Source organism: Geotrypetes seraphini, chromosome 4 (assembly GCF_902459505.1).
Source record: "Geotrypetes seraphini chromosome 4, aGeoSer1.1, whole genome shotgun sequence".
Taxonomy (NCBI): Eukaryota; Metazoa; Chordata; class Amphibia; order Gymnophiona; family Dermophiidae; genus Geotrypetes; species Geotrypetes seraphini.
Window position 1 is genome coordinate 202,541,256 of NC_047087.1, and position 25,629 is coordinate 202,566,884.

The window sequence follows — 25,629 nt, forward strand, 5'->3', positions numbered from 1 at the left end:
ATATGGATTCTTTTATAAATTTTGCTGAATTGATGGTGTGTTTTTTTCTGAGGTGTTGATTTTGATTGAAGCGTTCCTCATATTCAGAATAGTTATGTTTTCTCCAGTTTGGATATTTTTTTTTTTTTTTAATAATCTTTATTAGCATTCTCCAATGCAATATATACAAAAATAACAGATTCCATACCTCACAATGGCAGAAGAAAATATATGGATTCTTTTATGAATTTTGCTGAATTGTTGGTGTGTTTTTTTCTGAGGTGTTGGTTTTGATTGAAGCGTTTGTCATATTCAGAATATTTATGGTTTTCTCCAGTTTGGATTCTTTTTTTTTTTTTTTTAATAATCTTTATTAGCATTCTCAAGTGCAATATATACAAAAATATCCATACCTCACAATGGCAGAAGAAAATATATGGATTCTTTTATGAATTTTGCTGAATTGTTTTGTTTTTTTCCTGAGGTATTGTTTTTCATTGAAGCTGTTCTCACATATAAAACATGATTTTTCTACAGTGTAGAGTCTCTCATGGAGTCTAAGGTTTTGCATTTGGCACCCCAGTCTCAGCTTTAAAGAGTGCTGTTCTGGGGTTTCTTCTTTTTCCACCTGTTGTATATGAAAGAGTAACAGCATTGTCAGATACAAACAAATATGCTACCCTAGTTGTCTCTTTCACCTACTTCCACTGTTTTTCATGCCTTTATCAGAGTGAATCTTCTGCTATCTAAATGGGAATGGGGGTCTTGTATACTGCCTTTTTGTGGCTTTGGCATGCAAAGCTGAAATTCAAAGCAGTGGGCACTGGAGGATTAAGTGACTTGCCCAGGGTCACAAGGAGCAGCACTGGGATTTGATCTCACAACCTCTATCTGCAGAAGCAGCATCTCTACTTGTTAGCCACTTAGTCATATCAGAGTTCTTCCTCCACTAAATTTAGCCCCTTCAGAAGAGTGAGAGATCGCAATCTAAGGTTTCAAAGTTTAGCTTCCTAGATTTAAGAATGATCAAACGTGATCACCTTATCTGCCTGTGCCTTAGTACTAATCCCAAACATGCCTGTCACTCTCTGATTGACCCTGGGAAGGTTATTTTAGCTCTATGCCTCAGTACTCACCGTGGAGAAGAACATAGTGTAGATGTAGACAGATGCCACCGGAACCCCCCCAAACCCACCTAGACCCCAAAATACCTCATTATAAGTTGGCTGACCAGACGGATGCTTTCTCTGTCCGTCCGGCAAGCCCGCCTTCACTGAATGGTGGTCCTAGTCCTTAGGCCCTTTTGTCCCAAGGGCCTAAGGCCCTCACATAGGAGGGGCATTAGGTGCTTGGGCCCAACGGAATCTTAGGCCTGTCCCACAATGCATTCTGGGATGCACTGGGAGTGGCCTAAGATTTTTTTGGGGGGTGGCCTAAGGGATCTGGCCAATCGGAATCTTAGGCTACTCCCAGCGAATCTCTGAATGCACTGTGAGACAGGTCTAAGATTCAGGTTGGCCCTAGATGCCTAACTTTTGGCGAGGTGTTCCAGTAGAAGGAATTGGGCATCTCTCCTCCCTACAATCTTTGCCCCCCGCACCAAATTGATGGCACCTGGGAGATATCCTAGCTGTGATCAGCTGAGCGGCAACCCAATCCAGAACTTATACCAATCAGGCACTAAGTCACAAGGTACAAGTTCTGTCCAGGCAACCTTGTAAAACTTTTGGTTATCACTGTAGGACAACTAAGTCCAGTTCAGTCCACATCCTGCTCACCTCCCGCCCTAACCACTCCTCCAAAACCACCCCTTTGAGCTATGGGCGCGCAGCGGGATTCAGAGGCCTAAAAAGTCTCTGAATACATCCAAAAACCCGTTTTGATTATCGGTACTTGGACGACCTGTCTTTTAGGTCATCCAAGTACTGACTTAGGCCGGTTTGGGGATGTATTTTTGTTTTGATTATGAGCCTCACAGCCTTTGCAAGAAGGAAGGATTGACCCTGGGTAGGTTACTTTATCTCGATGCCTCAATACTCACCATGGAGCAGAACATCGTGTAGATGTAGACAGATGCCGTCAGGAGAAAGTGGCTGTGGATGGCTTTGGCGAACAGAGGCATGACTATAAAGTCCATGAGGGTTTGCAGCAGAGTGGAGCACAGCTGGTATCCATAGGAGCAGGCCTCGGTGTTAGAATTGAAGCCCTGATGTTCCAGCCTGTGTGAGGAGACAGACCTGGATAGATAGATAGATTATAGATTGAGTGAAAAATATTTTCTCTAGTTTGTTATAAAATTGCATATTACTAACTTTGTGATGTGTCCCCTCATCTTTGTACTTCTTGAAAGACAAGTAAGTCCTTGAACTTTGATCATTCCATTCCACCACTCTACTCCACTAAATTTATCCCCTTCAGAAGAGTGGCAGATCAAAATCTAAGGGTTCAAAGTTTAGCTTCCTAGATTTAAGCATGATCAAACGTGGTCACCTTATCTGCTTGTGCCTCAACATTAATCCCTCTATTTCCATTATTCGCTGTGTGACCCCAAGTGAATAACTTTATCTCCCTGTACCTCAGGGATCTTCTCCAATCAGTTGGCCTTCCAACTCTGCCTGTCATTCTCTCAGTGACCCCCAAGTAGGATTTTTTAAAATCTCTATGCCTCAGTACTCACCGTGGAGAAGAACATGAAGAAGATGTAGACAGATTCCGCCAGGAAGTAGTGGCAGTGGATGGCTATGGTGACAGGAGGCACATAAGGATACTGAGGGAAAGCCGCATATTTGAGTGCAGCTGGAAACCATAAATAGGCCTCAGTGTTGTCAGTGAAGCCCCAGCCGTTCCTGCCTGTGTGAAGAGACAGAGCTGGGATTAGAACTCGAGAAGATGCACACAAATACAGAAACTGATGCACATATTCATATACACAGCTCGTGCAACAAAAGAGTTGGATCAGAACCTGAGGAGACGGATACCTATGCACCCACCGATACAAACGACCCAGGAAGAGATAGCTCAGATTAGAACCAGAGGAGACACACTCACATGGACACCGAAATGACACACCAGCACACATCCATACAATATTCTGTAAGCAAAGACAGTCAGATCAGAACCACAAATCACTCAGAACCTTAGACATACAGCCTGTGCAAGCCTTCCATGCTTGAGGCAGGTAAATTTCCATTGAAAGAGGGGCATATAACATGTGACATGTCTCAAGGTTATTCTTGCACAGTTGTGGCTCAGTGTGAATCTAACATTCCAAGAGACAGGATGTCAAAAGAGTCCTCATGCGCACAGTTCAGTGATAAAATTTCTCACAAAAGTAGGGAAAAATCCAAAGGAGATCCATGAACGCATGATTGCAGTTTTTGATGAGTCTGCTCCATTTTCAATAAAGTAATATTTTGGAGCAAGCAATGTAAGTGCGGGTAGAGAACCCATTGAAGATGGCCCTCACCCTGGACGGCCTGTTAGAGCAACTTCAACAGAAGTATGCAAGAAAATAGAGGATTTAATTTTGTTTGACAGACGAGTTAAGATTTCCCAAATAGCTGAAGAAGTGGGCATCTTGGCAGGTACAGTTTAGAAAATAATTCATGAAAAGTTGGGCATGTCCAAGGTTAATGCAAGATGCGTTCTAAGAATGCTGACGCCATGTCAGAAGGCCTAGAGGCTTCAGTGCTGTCAAGAGAATTTGGAGGTGCTCTGTGAAGACCAAGTGAATTTTTTTGCAATGCAGTGGAAGCACAAGTCATCCCCCACCCCCAAAATGTTCAAGACAGAAAAATCTGCAGGCAAAGTCATGGCAACTGTCTTCTGGGATGAACCATCCACCCTACGGTCCTGACCTGGCTCCCTAGGATTATTTCCTGTTCCGTGTTTTGAAGAAATCTCTCCGTGAATAGCGGTTTTCAAGTGATGAAGACGTCAAGGAAGCTGTAATGTCCTGGTTGGAAGGGATTAAAGTCATTGCAGGAAAAGTGGATGGAGTATATGGAGCTATTTATTGAAAACTCTTTCCTTTCCTACTGAGGTAGATAAATTATTGAACGCTCCTTGTATTTGTTAGAAATCTTACCTTTCACTGACATGTAAAACAGGCGCGCATATTCTGCCACATTCTTTTCAGTCTGAATATAATAAAGCAGATAATAAAACAGATTATTTTAAGAATAATAGGCAAAATAAATTATAATCAAATATAGCCCAAGAAAGTTATCAGTCAAAATGAATTTCCATCTAGTCTGTCCAGTACTTTGCCTGTTCACCCTATTTGCACCAGACCTCAAATAAATCCTTTCCTTAAGGGAATTTTGGTTTTAAGAACATAAACATAAGAACATAAGAACATAAGAAGCGCCATCTCCGGATCAGACCTTCGGTCCATCAAGTCCGGCGATCCGCACACGCGGAGGCCCTGCCAGGTATACACCTGGCTTATTTTATAGCCAACCATATCTTTATATGCCTCTCTCAAGGAGATATGCATCTAGTTTGCTTTTGAAGCCTAGGACTGTCGATTCTGCAATAATCTCTCCTGGGAGAGTATTCCAGGTTTTCAGTTCTCCAGAATCCACTGTACTGGATACCGGAAGAATCATTATGAGGTCACTATTCAGAGTCTCCTGCCCACTTAGGCCCACTGAGCGGACCAGCTGCTGAAATTCTGCTCTTAACTACAAGCTCAGACTACACAGGCCATATACGGAAAGGAGCTGGCACTTATGCAGGTATAGGCCATATTCTGGGTTGGTGCCCACATAGCTAAGTGGCCAGACAGAACTGCATAAAACGTTAGCCTATCTTTCTGTGCTTATCCATGTGGATGTCTGCTTCCTGAATATGGATCAGCACCTGCACAGCTTCAGGGTCACTAATCTGTTTCCCTCCCATGATCTCCCCATTCCCCCACTTGGTTCCTACAATCCCCTGGGTTCCAGAAACAATCCCATCAGTTGACTCCCCAATCCAATCCAATCTGTAATTTAAGTTCTGGAATTCGATTGAAAATGATCCTAAAGAAAAGTCCATAAACCATCCTTAAGATGGACTTGGGAAAATCAACTGCTTATTTCTGGGTTCAGCAGCATGAAATAGAATCTGTTTTACTCTTTGGGGTCTTACCAGGTACTTGTGACCAGTGTTCCCGCTAAGCTGCGCTGGCGTGCGCTGGCGCACAAAATATTACATCGCAGCACACAAGTTTCTCGTCACAGCGCACACACGTGCTTGCAGGCAGGCTCAGCTGGCCCCAGCGAGCTGGCAGTCCATGTAACGCGTCGCAAAGGTAAGGGGAGGCTGGGGGAGGAATCGGACGTCGGGGTGGGGGTGCGAGCAGGGAGGGGGGCGATCGGAAGAGGCGTAGGACAGATGGCAGGGCGGCGAGAGGAGAGTCGGGTGGGGGGGGGAGTAACACCGGAAGAGAGCGGCAAATCCGGGCAAGGCAAGACTTGCAGAGGCGTACCTAGGGGGTGCGGGGGGTCGATCCCGACGGTCCGCTCAGCTCGCCAACAAGGAGAGGCAGCCGGACTCGCGTACGCTCCGACCGCCTCTTCTTGCAAGAAGCCGGGTCTTATTCAATCAGGAGCTGCTTTGACATGCAGCTCCTGATTGGATAAGGCCCGACTTCGTGCAGGAAGAGGCGGTCAGAGCAGACGCGAGTGATTTCCTGCACTAGGCACCACATGAAGTCACCCACCGTACCACTCGATTCGGGTAAGCGCAGGTATCGGTGGGTGGCTTATTTGCGGGGGTGCCTTATTTTATATTTTTGTCTAAAAAGGGGGGGCTGTCTTATTTGATGGCCCTGCCTTATCATCGGGGAAACACGGTACTACTACTAGTAAATTAGTAATGCGCTACAAAACTGAGGCCGCACGAGCGCCATTGTTTATCTATATATGCATGAAGCAAGTTCTTTTCAAGTTTCGATCGTTTGAAGCGTGTGCATAAACTTTCTTTTGCGATCTTCCATAGATTCAGTCAAATAATTTTTAAATCCATTCGAAAATGTCGAAGCGTAAAGAGAATGAAGAGTTTGGTAGCAGCACAAAGAAAAAGCGCAGCCAATTTAAGAAGGAATGGCTGACCGAGTTTTTGGTTGACACCACGTTGCCGCACGCGAGTGGACGGAAAACAGTGGCGATGAAAGAAATATTCGAATATAGCGACACGGACAACGCATTAATTTGCTCCCTATGCCGAAAAGCAGGTGTTAACGGAGAATGGAGCACAGGGAAGACTTGGTCTGAGTGGAAAATTGATTATTTAAAGCGTCATCTGAATCATAATTCTCATTTAGAAGCGGTTCAAAAGCTTCACAATCAAAGCCGAGGTTTTCTAATGAATTTCTTGAAAGAAACTCCCGATAGTCGGAACAACAGAATCGAATACGCACAGAGATATAAATCAAGTCCAGAGGGAGTTAACATTTTAATTGATAATATATTGCTAGCGGTAAAGTTGAATTCGTCCATGCTATCCGTCCAGGAAATTCACAATCACATGGCTAAATACGTAAAAATACCTGATAGCTGGAGAAGCAAAAACTATGCTTTCGAGTTCCTTGACTGCATAAATGCCATTATTAAACGGGAAACATTTACAGAAATCCGGAGGTCTCCTTTTCATACCCTAATAATTGATGAAAGTACTGATATTTCTGTTTCGAAAATTCTCATAATATACATTAAATTTAGAAGAAGTGGCAGCAACATTCATGAGACAGTTTTTGCTGGCATCAAACATCTAACTGCTTGTGACAGCACAGCTATAGTTGATGCTATAAAGCAGTTTTATAGTGAGAACGATTTAGATTTCAGTCGTATGGTCATGTTCACGTCCGATGGAGCATCAGTCATGCTTGGGAAGCATAATGGTGTAGCTGCAAAGTTACGTCAATCAGTTCCTCATCTTCTAGAGCAACACTGTGTAGCTCACCGCGAAGATCTAGGCATAGACGATGCATGGAAAACGATCCCATTCATGAAAGAGATCGAAACTCTAATACGCACCGTGTATACGATTTTCAGTAGATCGAGCGTACGAAAAGCCAAACTGGAGGATATTGCTAATGCTGCAGACTCAGATGTCATTTCATTTAAAGCTATACATGATGTTAGGTGGCTGTCTCGGCACTTTGCTGTAAGTGCAGTGGTTAGAAATTATGACATCCTGTTAGAATATTGTCAAGAACAGGTGGAAGAAGACAATGATCCCGTGCACAAATACTGCCTTACTAAATTGAGTAATCTGGAATTTAAAGTTGCGCTATTTATTCTCTGCGATGTTCTTGAGGAGCTTGGATCACTGTGTAATCTTCTTCAGAAGAGTTGTTTGGCACCTTTGGATGCATTCCAGTTCACTAAAGCCAAATTAAGGAAACTCAGATCTCAATATCTGGGAGAAAAAACACATTTCAATGAAAATGTTGAAACTCTCATTTCATCTTGTAATTCTGTAATTAAAACAGATCATATTCTTACATTTATTACACAAACTTGTGATCATATGGACAAAAGATTTCCTGAAAATGAATTAGAGGACTGGCGTGTTTTCGACAAAGACTGTATCTCAAATCCGTCCAACTTAGAGGAATTTACATTTGGAAACGAACAATTTTCACGATTATCTAACCGTTATTTTCTGTTAATGAACAAAGATGATGAACATTGTTTCAAAAGGCAGCTTATTTCAGAATATTCGGAGTTCAAATATATTATTGCTGAAAAAGTAAAAGCAGGAGCTATACAAACGCTTCAGGAAATGTACAATTTTGCTCAGCAGCATAAACAGTTCAGTGGACTAAATGCTCTATTAGACGTGTGTGGCACCTTTCAGGCTTCAAGTGCCGATTGTGAGAGAGGATTTAGCTTGATGAATGCTATAAAGACAAAGACTCGTAATAAGTTAAGAGTAGAACATTTGGAATGCCTAATTAGAATCAAACTTTATTTAGCCACAGGAAATAATGTAAACATAGACAGTGTTTACAATTTTTGGAAATCAGAAAAAGGCAGAAGAGAACAATCTTAATAAAGAATTTTGTACTTTCAAGAATTAATGCGTTGTTTTGTGTTCTTAAAAATATTATTTAACGTTATTTAATTTAGCGTGTAGGCCTAAAATTCCTTTGAATACCTCGTCCTCATGTATCAGCAACTTTGACAACATATTTATTTGGCTCATAACTTGCTGGCGCCCGATATTTTTAGCTCACAGTGAAAAAAGTTTGCTCACAACACCCGCCCGCTTAGAGGGAACACTGCTTGTGACCTGATTTGTCAATGTTTGTTTGAAACAGGATATAGGGCTTGATAGACCTTCAGTTTGCCCAATATAGTGAATCATTTTATAATTATACCCCCTGCTCCCCAATCCCTTAGCCCCCCTGGATCTCCATCCACCCCTAGAACTTATCCAAGGCGATCCTAGGTTGCTAGTGGGCCCCGTCTAGCACAGGGTTCCAAAAGGCAGTTATAACAAATAGTAGTAGTCTCACAGTACTACCATTAGGGGTCAGCCTTTAATACAAGGGCAAAAGTATTTTTTAAAAAAACCTCCTTTATCAATATTTTAAAAAAATTGACTATAATTACCCATTCCTTATTCTCCTCATTCTCCCATGTCTCCTGGAAAGAAAAGAGTGAAAACTAATTTAGGATTTTTCTATACTATCTTTCTGTGGTTACAATAGAAACAGTTTTCATATTCTATACACTCTCATTTATTTACATACTTATCAAGTCAGTTTTAATGGGGTCTTGTCAGATACTTGGAGTAATCCTTGTGGAGTTCATCAAGGATCCCCTCTTTCCCCAGTATTTTTCAATATTTATCTTGCCTTCTTGAGTTCAAGATGATCAAATTTTGATATCAATTTTTTAATTATGCAGATGACATAACTTTAGTAATTCCTATGTTTTCTAATCTTTCATCAGCTTCTCAGTTAATTTCGAAGGTTTTTCAGACTGTAGATTATTGGATGAGGGGTTTTAAATGAAAGCTTAACCCAGATAAAACTACATTTTGCTTTGCATCTCCTACCAAACGTACAGAACATTTGACTCTGAATGGAGTGTCCTACCCTATTACCCCAACAATCAGGATTTTAGGTGTATACTTTGAATTAAAAAAAATCTATCCATGAGTGATCAATCACATTGATGTTCTAGTTCGAAAAAGCTTCTTTACATCATGGAAACTATGAACAATTGGATCATACTTCAATATTACTCCATTCAGGTTATTGGTACAATCTTTAGTGTTGAGTATTTTGGACTATTGCAACATACAACATCTGGCAGGTTATCGTAAACATTTTCAAAGATTTTGTACTGTTCAAAATACTGCCATGCATTTAATATTTAATTTGGGAAAAACCCCCAGATCATATTACACCTTCACTGGTTGCCAGTAGAGGCTAGGGTGTTTTTCAAGTTTGGAACCACGTGTTATTAGGCCTTGCATGGTTACATATACCCAATTATCCAGTTGATCAGTTTACGTTCACTCATTTCGAGCCACTGCAATGCCTGTTTTCCCTTCTGCTCGTGGTTGTACATGCCCCACAAACATGATCAAAAAACTTCAAACTGTTCAGAACACAGCCCTTAGACTAATTTACTCACTCGGAAAATTTGACCACATCACCAATGCCTACCTAGACTCACACTGGCTACCGATTCGAGCCAGAATTCAATTCAAACTATACTGTCTACTCTTCAAAGTAATTAACGGTACTGCACCCACCTACCTAAATGACCGCCTAAACCGTAACCTTCCAACCAGAACAAGAAGAACACTGACATCATTCACATACCCACCACTCAAGGGTACTCATCGCAAAAAGCTTTATGATAGCCTCCTGGCAACACATGCTGCAAAACTCGAACCTTCCATCACCAGATTGTTAACCACAACATCAGACCTCAAGACATTCCGTAAAGAAATCAAAACACTGCTGTTCAAAAAGCATATACAATCTACCTAACCTCCCTCACCCCATCCCCCAAGAAACCAAAACACTGCCGTCCAAAACATCTTCCGATGTTATTAAGTCTTTACTATCATTCTGTTATTAAGTCTCTATCCTCAAACTGTATTGTCTATTGTCATGTACCATCCTGGAAATGTCCAGTTCTCTTCTTATGTAATCCGCTTTGAACCGCAAGGTACAAGCGGAATAAAAATCACTAATGTAATGTAATGTAATGTAATAAGAACATAAGAAGTTGCCTCCACTGGGTCAGACCAGAGGTCCATCTCGCCCAGCGGTCCGCTCCCGCGGCGGCCCATCAGGTCCGCGACCTGTGAAGTGGTCTCTGACCATTCCTGTAACCTACCTCAAGTTCTATCTGTACCCCTCTATCCCCTTATCCTCCAGGAACCTATCCAAACCCTTCTTGAACCCCTGTACAGAGTTCTGGCCTATCACATCCTCCGGAAGCGCGTTCCATGTGTCCACCACCCTCTGGGTAAAAAAGAACCTCCTAGCATTTGTTCTAAACCTGTCCCCTTTCAATTTCTCCGAGTGACCCCTAGTGCTTGTGGCTCCCCACAGTTTGAAGAATCTGTCCTTATTTACTTTCTCTATGCCCTTAAGGATTTTGAAGGTCTCTATCATGTCCCCTCTAAGTCTCCTCTTCTCCAGGGAGAACATCCCCAGCATTTTTAACCTGTCAGCGTATGAAAATTTTTCCATACCTTTTATCAATTTAGTCGCCCTCCTCTGCACTCCCTCGAGTACCGCCATGTCCTTCTTGAGGTACGGCGACCAGTATTGAACACAGTACTCCAGGTGCGGGCGCACCATCGCGCGATACAGTGGCATGATGACTTCCTTCGTCCTGGTTGTAATACCCTTTTTGATGATGCCCAGCATTCTGTTTGCTTTCTTTGAGGCTGTCGCACATTGTGCCGATGGTTTCAGTGATGTGTCGACCATCACCCCCAGGTCCCTTTCAAGGTTACTAACCCCTAGCAGTGTTCCCCCCATTTTGTAGCTGAACATCGGGTTCTTTTTCCCTACATGCATGACCTTGCATTTCTCTACGTTAAAACTCATTTGCCACTTTTTTGCCCAGTCTTCCAGTCTCGTTAGGTCCCTTTGCAGGTCTTCACAGTCTGCCGTGTTTCTAACCCTGCTGCAGAGTTTGGTGTCATCAGCAAATTTGATAACCTCACATTTCGTCCCTGTCTCCAGATCGTTAATAAATATATTGAAGAGTAGAGGTCCCAGCACCGACCCCTGTGGAACTCCGCTCGTGACCCATTGCCAATCTGAGTATTGTCCCTTTACTCCGACCCTCTGTTTCCTGCCTGCCAACCAGTGCTTGATCCATCGGTGGATATCCCCTTGCACCCCGTGGTTCCACAGCTTTTTAAGTAGCCGTTCGTGAGGTACCTTGTCGAAGGCTTTTTGGAAGTCAAGGTAAATGATGTCTATGGATTCCCCCTTATCCATCTGGCTGTTTATTCCCTCAAAGAAGTACAGCAAGTTCGTGAGACATGACCTTCCCTTGCAGAAGCCGTGCTGGCTCGCCTTCAGTTGTCCATTGTTTTCTATGTGTTCACAGATTGTGTCTTTTACCATTGCAGAGATTTTTGACAAAGATTGCTGTCTTACCAAGCAGCTATTTGGGATGCAGAGTTTCACGGACTGTTAGCTCTTTCTTCCTCTTGTATGGAGAATTGACTTGTTAATCACTGAGATTGTTCAGTCTTCTTAGTTTTTAAACCGCACAGAACTGAAAAGTTTTGGGATATACATATATGATTTTATATTATGCTATGAACTGAAAAAAACCACACCAAAATGATTTTTGTTGTATCTTCCACAGAACTCGGCTGATTCTTATGAAATTTAGTGCGTCGTATTCTGAATGAAGTTGACTTAAAATGTTGAAACTATTTCCTACCGCACCACAATACTGCCTTGTGAAAATTAATTGTGAACTGAATAAAAAACACATCAAAAAGTTTTATGGCGTATCTTACAGAAAAATGTAAAGTCAAAAAGAGGGAGAGTGTGCCGCAGTGGTTAAAGCTACAGCTTCAACACCCTGAGGTTGTGGGTTCAAATCTCACACTGTTCCTTGTGATCCTGGGCAAGTTACTTAATCCCCCCCCATTGCCCCAGGTACGTTAGATAGTTTGTGAGCCCGCTGGAACAGAGAGGGAAAAACTGTTTGAGTACCTGAATAAATGCATGTAAACCATTCTGAGCTCCCCTGGGAGAACGGTATAGAAAATTGAATAAATAAATAAAAAAGTAATGTTTCAGTTAACTCCCTATCCACAAAGGCACGCCATCAGCCTTGGCCGCCAATGATCTATGGACTTGTCAATGACGCCCTGCTTCAGCTCAGCCCAAACAGAGATGAGACGCTGTTTGACGTAAGATATCGCTATCTGGTAGTTGCGTTCCTCTATCAGCCCCCAGATCCGGTAGTCAACTAGGCTTAGATTTGGTGAATTCGCAGGCCAGAGGTCTGGACCAATGAAGTCTGGGGTCTCCCGAAGTAGCAGTTCTAAGGTGTTCTTTGTCCGATTTACTGGGGCATTGTCCTGTTTGAAGCTGTGACATGCGACGGATCGCTGGCAACAGCTTCTGCATCAAGAGGATGTCCCAGTAGTATGCGTCGTTGATCTTAACCCCAGGATCATTGAAGAAGAAATCTGTAAATCTGAGATTGCGACCGAGATCATGACTGATTGGCTGGAGGTCGGGGAGGTTCGTAGTAGGCGATTGGCATTAACCTCACGCTTCAGTGTTGTTGAAGGTACGCATAGGCAATCATTCTGTGTGTTAACCGGTAAATATCTTTTCATCTGTAAACCAGATGAAGCTGACACTCTGCTCTGTGTACTTGGTCAAAAGCTGCTTGCACCATTTTAGTCACGTGTTTTTGTTCTGGATACGACACATTTTAAGACACTTTAATTTCAGATCATCATGAATTATTCCAACCACAGTTGACTGGCTTATTCCAGTTTCTCTTGCTATTTGGCGAGTTCTTCGGTGTATTTGCAGCGCATCCTACTGGCTCAGTACAAGATCGCGTACAACTTCAATGTACTCTTGTGTGCGAACCGAGCGCAGTCGTCCGCTGCCTTACGATCCACAGTGCTGGTTGCTCGGATCTTGCATAGCAGCACACCAAGGCCGTTGTTGTCCCAACCCTTCTGTGGGAACGCTTTCAACATTCGTTGACTGCTGTAACTTTTGAGCTCTTACATCTACTCCCACCCCAAGGTAAGAACACCACTAAAATTATATCTGTGACATTTCAGAATCGTACCTCAGGTCACTCTGGACTCCTTGCTCTCTGAATTGGAAAAAGAGAGAATATATTTCAGATTTAAAAACTTAGAGTACACAAACCAGTATTATCTACACATAATTAGATAAAGTGAAGTTACTCATCTGTAGCAGGAGTTCTCCCAGGACAGCAGGACACAAATTCTCACACATGGGTAATATCATCCGAAGGAGACCCAGTGCAGACGCCACTCTGCATTCTAGAGTTTTCTGAAGCTTTTTGCAGCATCCACTACACATGTAACCAGTGCCTTCCCGCCCAGCATGGGACCAGCAGTACATGGGCTAGATTCACTAATGTCAGGTTTAGCAACAATCCTTCCTGCCATCTTTTTGGGGTTTGGGGGGATGGTAGCTCACGCTTTAGGGGCTTTTTTTCTAATGGGACAGGATATATGAAGTTACAGTGACAGGAGGCTGCTTACCCTGTCACTACTGCTAGGGATCTGGATTGTGTCAATCACTCAATGAGGGATTGAGTCGGTGGATTTGCATGCAAACTTGAGAGTGAATCAATGGCTGTTGGAGAATCGGTCAACAGCGATTGAGTCGCTATCTTTAGTGAATCTAGCCCAATATGAAAGCAAAAGAACACAACTCCTAGGGAAGGCGGGAAAGGAAGTGAGAATTTGTATCCAGCTGTCCTCAGAGAACACCTGCTAAGGGTGAGTAACTTTGATTGCTCATAGGACAAGCAGGGCAATGATTCTGATGCAAGGCAATCCCTCCATGTCCAACTGAAATGGAATGGATGCGGCCAAAATAGGAGAAAGAGGATGGGATTTGATAGTCCCCTTTTCTGTGGTTACAAGCAAGGCAGTTGACATATTATATACAAGTGCTCAGTTTGTACCTGGGAGTGTTAAGTGACTTGGCCAGAACTACAAGCAGCCGCAGTGGGAATCGAACCCAGTTCCCCAGGAGGTGAGGAGTGGCTTAGAAATGTTGCCTCAGCACCCTGAGGTTGTGGGACTGAATCCCAGCGCTGCTTCTTGTGACCCTGGGCAAGTCACTTAACCCTCCATTGCCCCAGGTACAAAATAAGTCCCTGTATATATATAAACTGCTTTGAATTTGCAACTGCAAAAGAGCATAGACAAGTCCCTTTCCTTTCTCAGATTGCTCTCCTGTGGTGGGAGGAATCTAAGGCTAGGCCTAAAGATAGGGTTACCAGATTTCCTCTTTGAAACAGAAAGATTTTATTTCTCAAACACAAACCACGTTGCACTTGTTCTGGTCAGCCAGGAACAGCAAGAGGTGGTAGTGGTTTGGTGAGGTTACCCTTAAACCAGGAGGCCGGGACTCCCCTGTCCCTGTGCCTTTAGGCATGCAATGGATAAATCTGTCCCTGACTCTCACTATATGGGTTAACACTGCAAAATGAAAATAAAATGCACATCTTTCCATATCGGCCACCAATGCGTGAGTGCCACAGGAGCACACAGAGGTGAGAAGGTGAGTGGAGGGAGCTGGGGAGACTGAAGGAGAAAGGGGAAAGAAGGCCTAATGGGGACCTCTAGAGTATCGTACATTTTCAGAATACTCACATGGCCGCACGCATCTCTCGATCTTGTCTCTGACAAAAAAAGAACAATGAAGCCATCAGTATCTGGAGAATTGATTCTTCAAACTTGAAGCAGAAAACACAATTTGGCAAATGTTTAAAGTTACTTTTCCTACTGCATTTCTCAGATTATATAAAATTGAAAAATGAGCAAACTGATAATTATGTGGTCACGTCTCATCCTGCTACAAATCTAAAACCTTTAGCACATATCCACCCACTTATTCAGACTTTGCCAACTAGTCTCCAATCAGATAACCAGGAGCTCACAAACTCACCCCTCCTGCCACATTCATATGGAACTCTTTTAACCCAGTAACACAAGAGGGCCTTGACAAAATCCCAAGACCTGCTCCCTCCATCCCTGGCAGAATCCCCTATAGGAGGGAAAAATACACTTTTCCACATAGTCCTCATGCAAGATGACGCATTTGTTGTATCGTTCAACTAGCTTCAGGATTCCTGCAGAGAAGTTTTTTGGCTGCTCCCGAAGCCAGGTGAGCACCGCTTCCTTTACTTCATCGTGCTTTGTCTTTTGATCTCCGGGTCGCAGTGAGACACCCATGTCTCGTCGCCAGTGACAATTCTCTCCAGAATACTCGGATCTTCTTCATTCCGTCTCAGGAACTGGGTCGCAAACTCCACACCCTGTTGCTAAGCTGTTTGGGAACCCATCGTGCACAGACTTTCCTGAATCCCAAGTCATCACGCATTATGGCACAGGCAGATCATAGCCGATATCCCAACTGAGCCGATTGAGACACCGTTATGTGTCGGTCTTCTCTAATCAAGGCATCAGCCCTGTCAATGTGCTCATGTGTGTTGATGGGCAGCCAGAATGACCTTCATGGGTTACACATGTTCTTCCCGCTTTAAACCTTTTCTCCCACTCATAAACCTTTTCTTGATTCATGGTGTTCTCTAGATACTGAGTCAATATCTAAAGGTGGCTTTCCACAGATTTCACTCCCTCTGCCAAAAGAGAGAGCACCACTGCACGTTGTTCTTCGATGGTGCAATCTTCCAATGGAGCGTCCATGTTTCTGACCTTGTGGCTGCCACATGACTAAAGGCCGAGCGCTGCACTATGTATGGACAAACTATTGTGACATTTCCGCTCCCCGAGACGATCATGTCAGAGTGATATCCCATAGTAAATCCTTTGACCGAGATCAGAGACTGACCGAGAATGATCAGGCAGGAGATCCTGAAAGCAGAGTTGCCTATCCTGAGCCATCTGAACCTGAGCAGGAGCCAGAATACAGGTGTCCCAGTAAAAAACCCAGCTCCCTTAAGAGGTTTAATCAGGCTCCCAGTTGTATTTGCCCAGCAACCTTGGAGGGGAGCCAAAGAGCACGAAAGCTAGGAACACAGACACCTAGAACAGGGAGTGGCACAAACTCTCTTAAAAGCTCTCCAAGGCAGTAAGGCAGGCTGCACACGAGGACCTGGCAGAGAAGGTTCTCCGGGCCAGGCAAAGGCCAGACCTCGCACAGGAGCCTATGGAATGGGAGGATTCCATTGACCAAGAATCAGCTGAGCAGTTGGGGGCTCCAGAAAGTATGGACACAGCTGAAGAAAATGTGCCTGGAGCTGAGAACGTGGAAGCCATGGATGTCCGTTTGGCAGTCTCTCACTAAGGACTGGAGGTACTTGTTTCCATAAGGAGATAGTTATTGGGACTGTTAGTTTTGGTTCTACTGAAAACCCAAGCTGAGAGCAGTGCTGCAGCAGCATTCAGCATTAATTACATTGCTGCAATACAGGTGTGCAAAAGCCAGGGGCAACTCAAAGGAGTTTTCTTTTGGGCTTGTGGAACAGTTTCCCTGTTGCCTGTTATATTCCAAGGGACTTTCAGGATTGGGGTAGGATCCCCGAAGATCTGTGGGAGCTTGTTAAAGCTATTGAATAAAGGGGAACCAGCAATTCTGCTGCCCAACTGGAGACTAGCTATTGCTGGAATGACAAGAGCCTGCAGTAAGGCCTTACTTTTCTTTTCATGTTTGAAGTTTGCTTTGCAATGTGAAGAAACAGGATTATATGACTGAAAGTCCAGGACTCAAAAATATTCTTGAGGTCTTTTCCTTTTTGGGACTAGTTTTGTTTTCTCTTGCTGGGGAAGCCGCTAGAACCTTTATTGTGGACTTCTATGGACTTACCTACTATAAGAACTGCTGTTCTTCCATTGAACTGTTTTGGGAGAAGGGAAACCTTTTTCCTTTGGAGCAAAAGGAAGTTAGTGCTAGTGCTTCCTTGTATGATTTTTGTTTTTGGTGACAAATTAAACCTTGGACATTTTTGATTTGACTTGGCTCTCGCTGTGGTTTATTGTAGCGAAGCCCGGAGTATTGGGACGCCAGTGAGGTCTTCCACTTTGGGAGCCACGCCAGGGTCGTGCTGCCGCCTGTCAGTGGTCTTCCACAAGCTTCCAGAGACCCCGGCAGGTGACACTATCCAACAGGGAATTTATGAGTACATATGTTGAATTTTGCTAGCTCTGTTCTGGTTATCATGTAATTTAAGAATTGCCTTTCATTTTTGATTCACCCTCGTAGTAAATTACCATTCAGTTCATAGAGGAAAAGTTCATAGTCTGCTACTATCTATTACGGACTTTTCCTCCAGGAAGTTGCCCAAATCTTTTTTGGACCTGATACACTAACCACTGTTACCACATTACCAGAGGATGCGTTCCAGAGCTTAACAATTAATTGAGTGAAAAAATAGAAAATGGGGAGCAGAGAGGGGAAGACATAAGAACATAAGAATAGCCTTACTGGGTCATACCAACAGTCCATCAAGCCCACTAGCCTGTTCTCACAGTGGCCAGTGGCCAATCCAGGTCCCTAGTACCTGGCATAACATTCCATGCTACCGATCCAGGGCAAGCAGTGGCTTCCCCTTGTCTTTCTCAATAACAGACTATGGATTTTTCCTCCAGGAACTTATCCAAACCTCTCTTAAAACTTGCTACGCTATCCGCACATCACTACCCCCATGTAACCTAATCTATCTCTATTAATTCTAAACATAGTAACTTTCATGTGAACTTAGATATTTCATTATTATTTGATGTATATTACATGAAGCTAAACTGTAAACTTTGAGCAGGATCAAAACAGCCCAACAGTTCTGGAGTCTTAAAAGAAATGGTGGATCTTTCATTCACACTACGAGGGAGTCGTGAGGGAAGGATGTCAAGAGATCAGCCAAGAGTGTATTGTTCAAAAAACCCACTTTCTTGATGGATATGCCGTCTCTGAGACTTACCTGACAAGCCGAACTGTTTATAATGTACTCAGTGGATGGCCCACCATCAACTTCGTGGCGATGGAAGCATTTATGGCAGATGTTAAGCCCCAAGTTAAGCATAATAAAAGATGCCTCTAAAATAAAACAATGCTTTAATAAGCAAAATATCCCTAACAATATTATTATCAACAACTTAATATACTAGAACTGAAAGTTAAAGGTGGAATAGAAGTCAATAAATGTAATGTAATATGCATTTAGGCCTCCTAGGTATTTAAATGTCTCTATCATATCTCCCCCTTCTGCCTTTCCTCTAAAGTGTACAGATTGAGATCTTAAAGTCTGTCCCCATACGCCTTATGATGAAGACCCAAGTCTATGGGACTCCCACGGGGAAACCCCCCCCCCCCCAGGCTCACGGGACTCCCACAGAGATGGAACCAGGATTCCCGAGGCCTAGAAAGAGAATTAGTAGAAGATAGACAAAAGCAGGAACTGGGACCAAGATGATGGAAAAACAAAATGTCCCACCAGCTACAGCAAGGGAGATGTTCATTTTGAGGGGGGGGGCCTCCCCTCTCTTAGTTATGCCACCAATTGTGTTTAGTCCAAAATGAAGAACTTGCTGAGTTTGTTTTGGGGCTTCCAGTACAGTTTTGGCCCATTTTTCTTAGGCAACCCTTGTCCTGAAAAGTGCTTGAAATGATTTTGATGCTGTATTGTTTGATTCTTTACACGTTGCTGCATTAAAAACTATTTGTGGATCTTGGAAGGACCTCTCACAAGTTACCTGTGCCAGATGGTGGAACCAGATTTCTTTGCTCTACAGATATGAGCTTTATATTGCCCAAAAATCCAACTCTTTCAACAAGAAATGGTCGACCCTACAATCACATGACCTAATGTCTATTCTAATTCTTTATATTGTATTTTATTGCTGGTTTAAATAAACTAAGACTTTAAAACCAAATCAGAACTGTCAGAAGTAATTGCTGCTTTTTATGGGGACAGGAGTTTGGTTTTCGCTTAATAGTGAAGTTACCTCCAGCGCCACATTCAGCGCATCCTTTAGGGGACTGATTATAGACCATCCACTGAAATCGATGCTCCACAGTATATCTGTTGGATCTGAGCATCTTCCAGATGAAACGATGGCACTTGTCCATCGCTTTCAGCCATCTAAAAGAAAAAAAGAAAGAAAGAGTGTAAAACTTTCTAGTTTATAATCTAAGCTAAAAGCCAAAACAAAGTGGAACAGTCGCTCATGGAAGCAGCAGATAAAGGAACGAAGTCTTTTAGAGAACGTGTGCCTTACGCCTCGTTATGCTCCGTGCTGGCATGGATGGTGTAGGATTTTTCAGCTGCAGGAGACAGAAAATAGAAATCAGTCAGCAAAAAGTCCCCGCTATGAATGCTGGCATCTTTTGGGTACTTTTTTTCAACCTAAGCCAAAAATCAGAGACCTTAAATTCAAGCAGTATACTGCTAGATATGGCCATCTTGAGAGAAACATTTTGAGCCAAGGGAAAGTTTTGTTCCGCACTGTTTCAGTTTATCCCCTGATGAAGCCGGTAAATGTAAAACAGCGGCCCCGCAGTGCTGTTCAATATCGCTAGCAAGATAAGTGCTGTTTTGATTTTTTGATATATATTTGAAAACTACAAATATTCACAAAGTATGAGCCAATGATCGAGATTCTGACCTGTTAACACATCTAGCAGTATACTGCTTGAATTTAAGGTCTCTGAGGCTTGTCTTCGTATAGTTATTTATTCACTAAGGTGCTATCAGAGGTGATTTTTGGCTTAGACTGATTATTTGTACCTCTTTTGTATTTGTTTTTCTACTTTTTTTCAACCACAGCAGAAACTTACGAGTTAAGATTAAGATAACGTGCTCATCATCCGTCTCCTCCAGCCAGCAATTCAAGGCATATTCCTTAATAGGAGGGTCTTCTCCCTAATTAAAGCAAAAAAAGAGACAAGAATCAGTATAAAGAAACCCCAGGATTTTGAACAATCCCAGTCTATTCCCGAACTAGTGGGTTATGCATCCCATTTTGCAAGATCTCTTGTAGGAAGCCTCCTTTACATATTTTTGATCCTCCCCTCTGACTTCCAGACTTCCACTCTTTCCTGCAAACCTGACTGACCCCCCACCCATGGCAGAATGGAAGGAGGGATGCCTACCGTCTCCTGCCAATGGCCCCCCAACCCTCCCCCTGGAGCAGGCTAATGATTCTGCATATTAAAAGATAAGTATTAAACAACAGTATGTATTGAGAAAGACATCAAGGAGAAGGTGAAAATAAGGTTCAAAGACGAATATCATTGCCCACTGAAATATGCATTTGCAATTAAGTGGATTTCACCATATTTGACACTCGGAAGTAGGGTTGCCATTTCACAAAAGCCCTAACAGCAGTGACAGGAGGCTCCTTCCCTGTCACTGCTGTGAAGACTCTGCGCCAGTGTTCCCGCTAAGGTGCGCTGGTGTGCGCTTGCGCACAAAATATTACCTGGCAGCGCACAAGTTTCTCGTCACAGCGCACACATTGTAGAGCACAGTTCTTCAACCGCCGGTCCGCAAACAAAATCTTGCCGGTCCGCGAAGGATTCGGTCCCCGCCGCAACGAAAGGCCGGCGTCAGCTGACTTGCAACTTCCTGTTGCAGTCGCTGTGCCGGGACTCCTGCCTTCGCCGGGACTCCTGCCTTCCACCGCGTTTGCCTCCTGCCTTGTCTCCGCACCTCCAGACCAGCAGCGGCAGCTCTGTATGTTTTTAACTTCGGCACAGAGCTGCCCCTAATCAATAGTTTAGCGCGGTTTCATAAGGCAGCCTCGGGGCCTTTGCTAGGCCGGCCCACATCGCATCATCGAAGCGGGCCGGCTATCAAAGGCCCCGAGGCTGCCTCATGAAACCGCGCTAAACTATTGATTAGGGGCAGCTCTGTGCCGAAGTTAAAAGCATACAGAGCTGCCGCTGCTGGTCTGAACTCTTGGGCCGCTGAAGGAGGGCAAAAAGCAGCTATCCTGGAGGTTTCCCTTCCTCTCGCCTTACAGGTTCCTTTTTTCCACCTTTTTTTTTTTCCTTCAAACGGCAACGGGCCCCAGCATCGACATCAATCAAGTAAGTTCCACTGTCAATCAAGCGGTTCTGCTCGGCCAAAGCTTCCCCTGTGACATGAGCCACCCTCAGGGGAAAGAAAGTGACCCACAAAGGTGAGGGGAAGGGGGGCAGATGATGGAAGTTGGGGGGGGGAGAGAGAGAAGGGGCAGATGATGGAATGGAGGAGATGAGAGAGAGAGAGAAGGGGACAGATGATGGAAGTGAGAAGAAGGGAGAGAGAGCAGAAGGCAGATGGATGTCAGTTGAGAGGGGAGAGCAGATGCTGAATGGAAGTGGGGAAAGAACACATACTGGATGGAAGGAGGAGATAAATAAAGGGGGAAGAAAATAGTAAGATAATGGAGGGGTGAGGGAAAGGGGTGACAAGCTGTGTGTAGACACAGTGAAAAGAGGGAAACGGGACTAAATAGTAAGAAAGAATTTAATTTAGATGGAGGCAGAAAATAGAGAAGGAAGACCAGAGAAGAAAAGGGAAGAGAGCAGAGAATGATCAGATCTGAGTGGAGGAAATGAGAAGAGAGATATGCTAAAAACCACAGGGGGGAGGGAAGGATAGAGATGCCAGACCATGAGGGGAACAGAAGGAAGATGATGGATGCTAGACCAAATTGGAGGGTGGGGGGGGGGCAGGAGGAGAGATGGCAGGGAAAGACAGACAGTGAATGGAAGGGGCAGATGCTGGACTGAAGAGACAGAGAAGGTTATCATGCTGCTGTACCGGGCCATGGTACGCCCTCACCTGGAGTACTGCGTCCAGCACTGGTACTTTAAGAAGGACACGGTACTACTCGAAAGGATCCAGAGAAGAGCAACTAAAATGGTTAAGGGGCTGGAGGAGTTGCCGTACAGCGAAAGATTAGAGAAACTGGGCCTCTTCTCCCTTGAGCAGAGGAGATTGAGAGGGGACATGATAGAAACATTCAAGGTACTGAAGGGAATAGACTTAGTAGCTAAGGCAGGGAGAACGAGAGGGCACTCTCTAAAGTTGAAAGGGGATAGATTCCATACAAACGTAAGGAAGTTCTGTGGTAGAAAGCAACATATTTATTTGGCTCATAACTTGCTGGCGCCCGATATTTTTAGCTCACAGTGAAAAAAGTTTGCTCACAACACCCGCCCGCTTAGAGGGAACACTGCTCTGCGCATGTGTCAATCGCTCCCTGAGTGAATGATCAGTTGTGCAAATCATTTGCATGCAAACATTACATTACATTACATTAGGGATTTCTATTCCGCCTGTGCCAAACGATCGCTGCTGGAGAATCGGCCAGAGAATCAACCAACAGCGATCGAGTCGCTATCTCTAGTGCATCGAGCCCTTTGAGGACAGGAGGCATTTCTATAATTAAGTGCCTCTGTTTAGGTAATGCAAAAGCATTCAGTAGATGTCTATTCTATTCCAGAACCAAGGTCCATATTACCATAACTTGGGATTAACAGGCCAAAAACATTTATCCCCACCCCCACCTGCCTTTACTAAGCCCGACATAAATACTGGCATATTACTTACTAAATATATTGTGAAATATGTCTTGGACAGATCGAGTCTGATTGGCCTCCAGTCACTAAAAGTATAAAAATAAATAACGTTAAAAATTTCATAGACTAATAAAGTTCAAATCAATCACATACAGTAATCATTTCATTTATTAAATTTGCATTCCATTCAATGTACAAATCTTTAATTTTTTATTTATAATGAAAATCTACTTACTTTCCTGTGGTCCCCATGACTTCAGACCTCTGAAAAATGATAAAGAATGTATTAGAAATGATGCCTGATATCAGCAAATAAACTGCACCATGTTTATTTCCTAGAAAGCTATTGTAGTTTAGGGCAAGGGATCGGGACTTGTTCTACGACCACACTCAAAGTGGTTGACAGATATACAGGAGGAGGAGAGAGACCGGACTGCAGGGGGAAGATTCAGGAACATAGGAAGGAGAGGGAAAAAGATCATGGATCCCTGGGTTAGGAAGGAAACAGGGGATGGTGACAGGTGCCAGAAATTTAGGCCAGGATTTTACAGGTCGACATTTCCGCTGCCCAGGGTCCTTCCTGAATCGCGGCCAGTGGCAGAAGTCCGGCATCGCCTCTAACCATGCCTACTTTCGGGATTCGGCATCACTAAGTGCCAGTAGCCGCCAGGGAACCAGGTGTTAGTCTTGGAGTATTTATTTTTTTTAACAAGATTTAATGGGGCCACTAATTATTCCACCGCTGAAGCCCAATTACAACAATTAATTTAGGTGGAGGTAGGGTGGCAACCACCGCCTAAACCTTCTGCGGCTTTTGTAGAATCTGAATCTATCCTGTAACTATGACAAATTGTAATCGGTTGACTGTGTATTATGTATGTCAAGCTGTAACCCGTTCTGAGTTCTTTGGGGAGAACGGGAGAGGAAACAAATTAATTCAATAAATAAATATCACTAACCAATTAATTGACAATGAGGGAGGCTTCAGAGTATGTGTGGCACCTACCAGTAACATGGGGTCCACGAAGTTCCGCTTCTCTGTCCTCTTCGCCATTCTGTGGATGAAAAGATAAATGAGAAATTAAATAAAATAAGCAATTAACCCTCCCCTGTCCCTCCTTTCCTCTAGGGTCTACATAGTCATGGCTTCCAGTCTTCCTTCATACGTTTTCTGGCACAAACCTCCTACCGTTTTCATCGCCTTCCTCTTTTTATGTCCTATGGTATCATCCGCAAAAAGGCAAACTTTTCCTTCTAACCCTTCAGCAATATCACAACGGGTGGCACACCGTGTCAGGAATCTCCCGCCTTCCTCTGCCACTGCTGCTTTCCTGAACCAGCAACAGCGACAGTAACCTTTATATTCAGTCATTGCGGGATCTTCCTGAACTTCCATCTGGCTGCCGGTCCACTCCCTCTGACACCACTTCCTTGTTCCAAAGCAGAGCCAGCAGCCAGGGAGGTGCAGCAAAGTCCCACAATGACTTCATTTAAAAGTTTTACAACCGCTGCTGCTGTTTTGAGAAGGATACAGTAGAGGTGGGGAGGTGAGGGGGAAGATACTGGATGGCATTGGGGTGAAGGGGAGAGAAAGGGTTTGAAGGTCTGAAGAGAGGTTTCAAAGGGAGGTGGAGGGAGAGAAAGTTTCAAGTTTATTGATTTTTGATATCCCGATCATAAAACAAATATCTGACCGGTTAACAATAAAAAAAAATTTTTTAAATGGGAGAGTAAGAACTAGATGTTGGTGTGTTGGAGAAATTAGCGAAAACATATTAGACATATACTGACAAACATGACTGTGAGGAGAAATGGGAAGGATGGGAAAAGTTACATAATATAAGAGGAAATGAGATAGAGGGAAGGGATAGGACATGAAGGACAAGGGTGCGTGGTATAAGAGATATGCGCAGAAACAAAGGAGAACTTTTGGGACAAGGATGAGTAAATAAGTGGATATAAAAGATTAAGATTTATTAAAGGCATCTTGGAATAGGAAAGTTTTAAAATTAGTTTTGAATTTAGTTAATTGAATTTCATCCCGAAGAGATTGAGGGAGAGAATTCCATAATGTAGGGGCTGTTATGTCAAAATTAGTCTTTCTTGTATAGTAAGATTCTTTTAGGGAAGGGATGAAGAGGAGTTTTTGGTCCGTAGATCGTAAGATACGGGGAGAACTTTGAGGAATTAGCAGTTTGTCTAGAAATAGGGGCAGATGGGAAAGTTTGATTTTGAAAGGGGTCAGATGCTGATGGAACTGGAGTGAAGAATGCAGTAAAAGATCAATGCACTTGTACCCGTTCTACACCACTCAGGATTTTGTAGACTTCAATCATCTACCCTCAGTCATCTCTTTTCCAAGCTGAAAAGCCCTAACCTCTTTAGTCTTTCCTCATACGAGAGGAGTTCCATCCCCTTTATCATCTTGGTTGCTCTTCTTTGATTCTTTTCTAGTGCTGCTATATCTCTTTTGAGATAAGGAGACCAGAACTGAACGCAATACTCAAGATGAGTCTCACATTCTCAGTCTTGTTTACCATCCCTTTTCTAATAATTCCACCGCAGGGGTTCCCTGCCCCCCTCTACCCCACACCTTTAAATTCAAGGATGGCAGGAGAGAAACAGAAACCTGATGACAGATAAAGGCCAAATGGCCTATCTAGTCTCTCTGAGAGGAAGAGACAATGGTTACTCTGCATGGGCAGACTGGATGGGCCATTTGGTCTTTATCTGCCATCAGGTTTCTATGGAGACTAGCTAGATTAAAGCTTGCTCTTTTAAGATCTAAACTGCCAATATAATGGAACCTACAAATTAACTTTTCTCCCCAAACTTATCAAAGCTCAGATCAAAATAATGTATACTTACCCAGCGGTATAGACTCTCTTCCTCTCCTC

The 25,629-nt window shown here is 43.5% G+C and overlaps 1 protein-coding gene across 2 annotated transcripts; it reads right to left on the reverse strand.

Annotated features, from left to right (window-relative positions):
• Window positions 1-348: 348 nt before the first annotated feature.
• On the reverse strand, window positions 349-25,123 carry LOC117360147. Of its 2 annotated transcripts, XR_004539364.1 has the most exons (14): window positions 23,739-25,123; window positions 22,968-22,996; window positions 22,764-22,818; window positions 20,000-20,084; window positions 19,441-19,486; window positions 19,168-19,304; window positions 18,144-18,259; window positions 14,857-14,885; window positions 13,290-13,316; window positions 8,586-8,618; window positions 4,067-4,118; window positions 2,657-2,829; window positions 2,021-2,216; window positions 349-607 (listed from the first exon to the last, which is right to left on the reverse strand). XR_004539364.1 is itself a non-coding variant. In XM_033943876.1 (12 exons), exons 1-11 carry the CDS (start codon window positions 23,784-23,786, stop codon window positions 4,070-4,072), a joined length of 654 nt encoding a protein of 217 aa, XP_033799767.1. In that variant the 5' UTR covers window positions 23,787-25,123; the 3' UTR covers window positions 2,236-2,829; window positions 4,067-4,069. The 2 variants fall into 2 exon arrangements, 1 of the variants encoding a protein (XP_033799767.1); XM_033943876.1 differs by lacking the exons at window positions 349-607; window positions 2,021-2,216 and having other exon boundaries at window positions 2,236-2,829.
• Window positions 25,124-25,629: the final 506 nt, after the last annotated feature.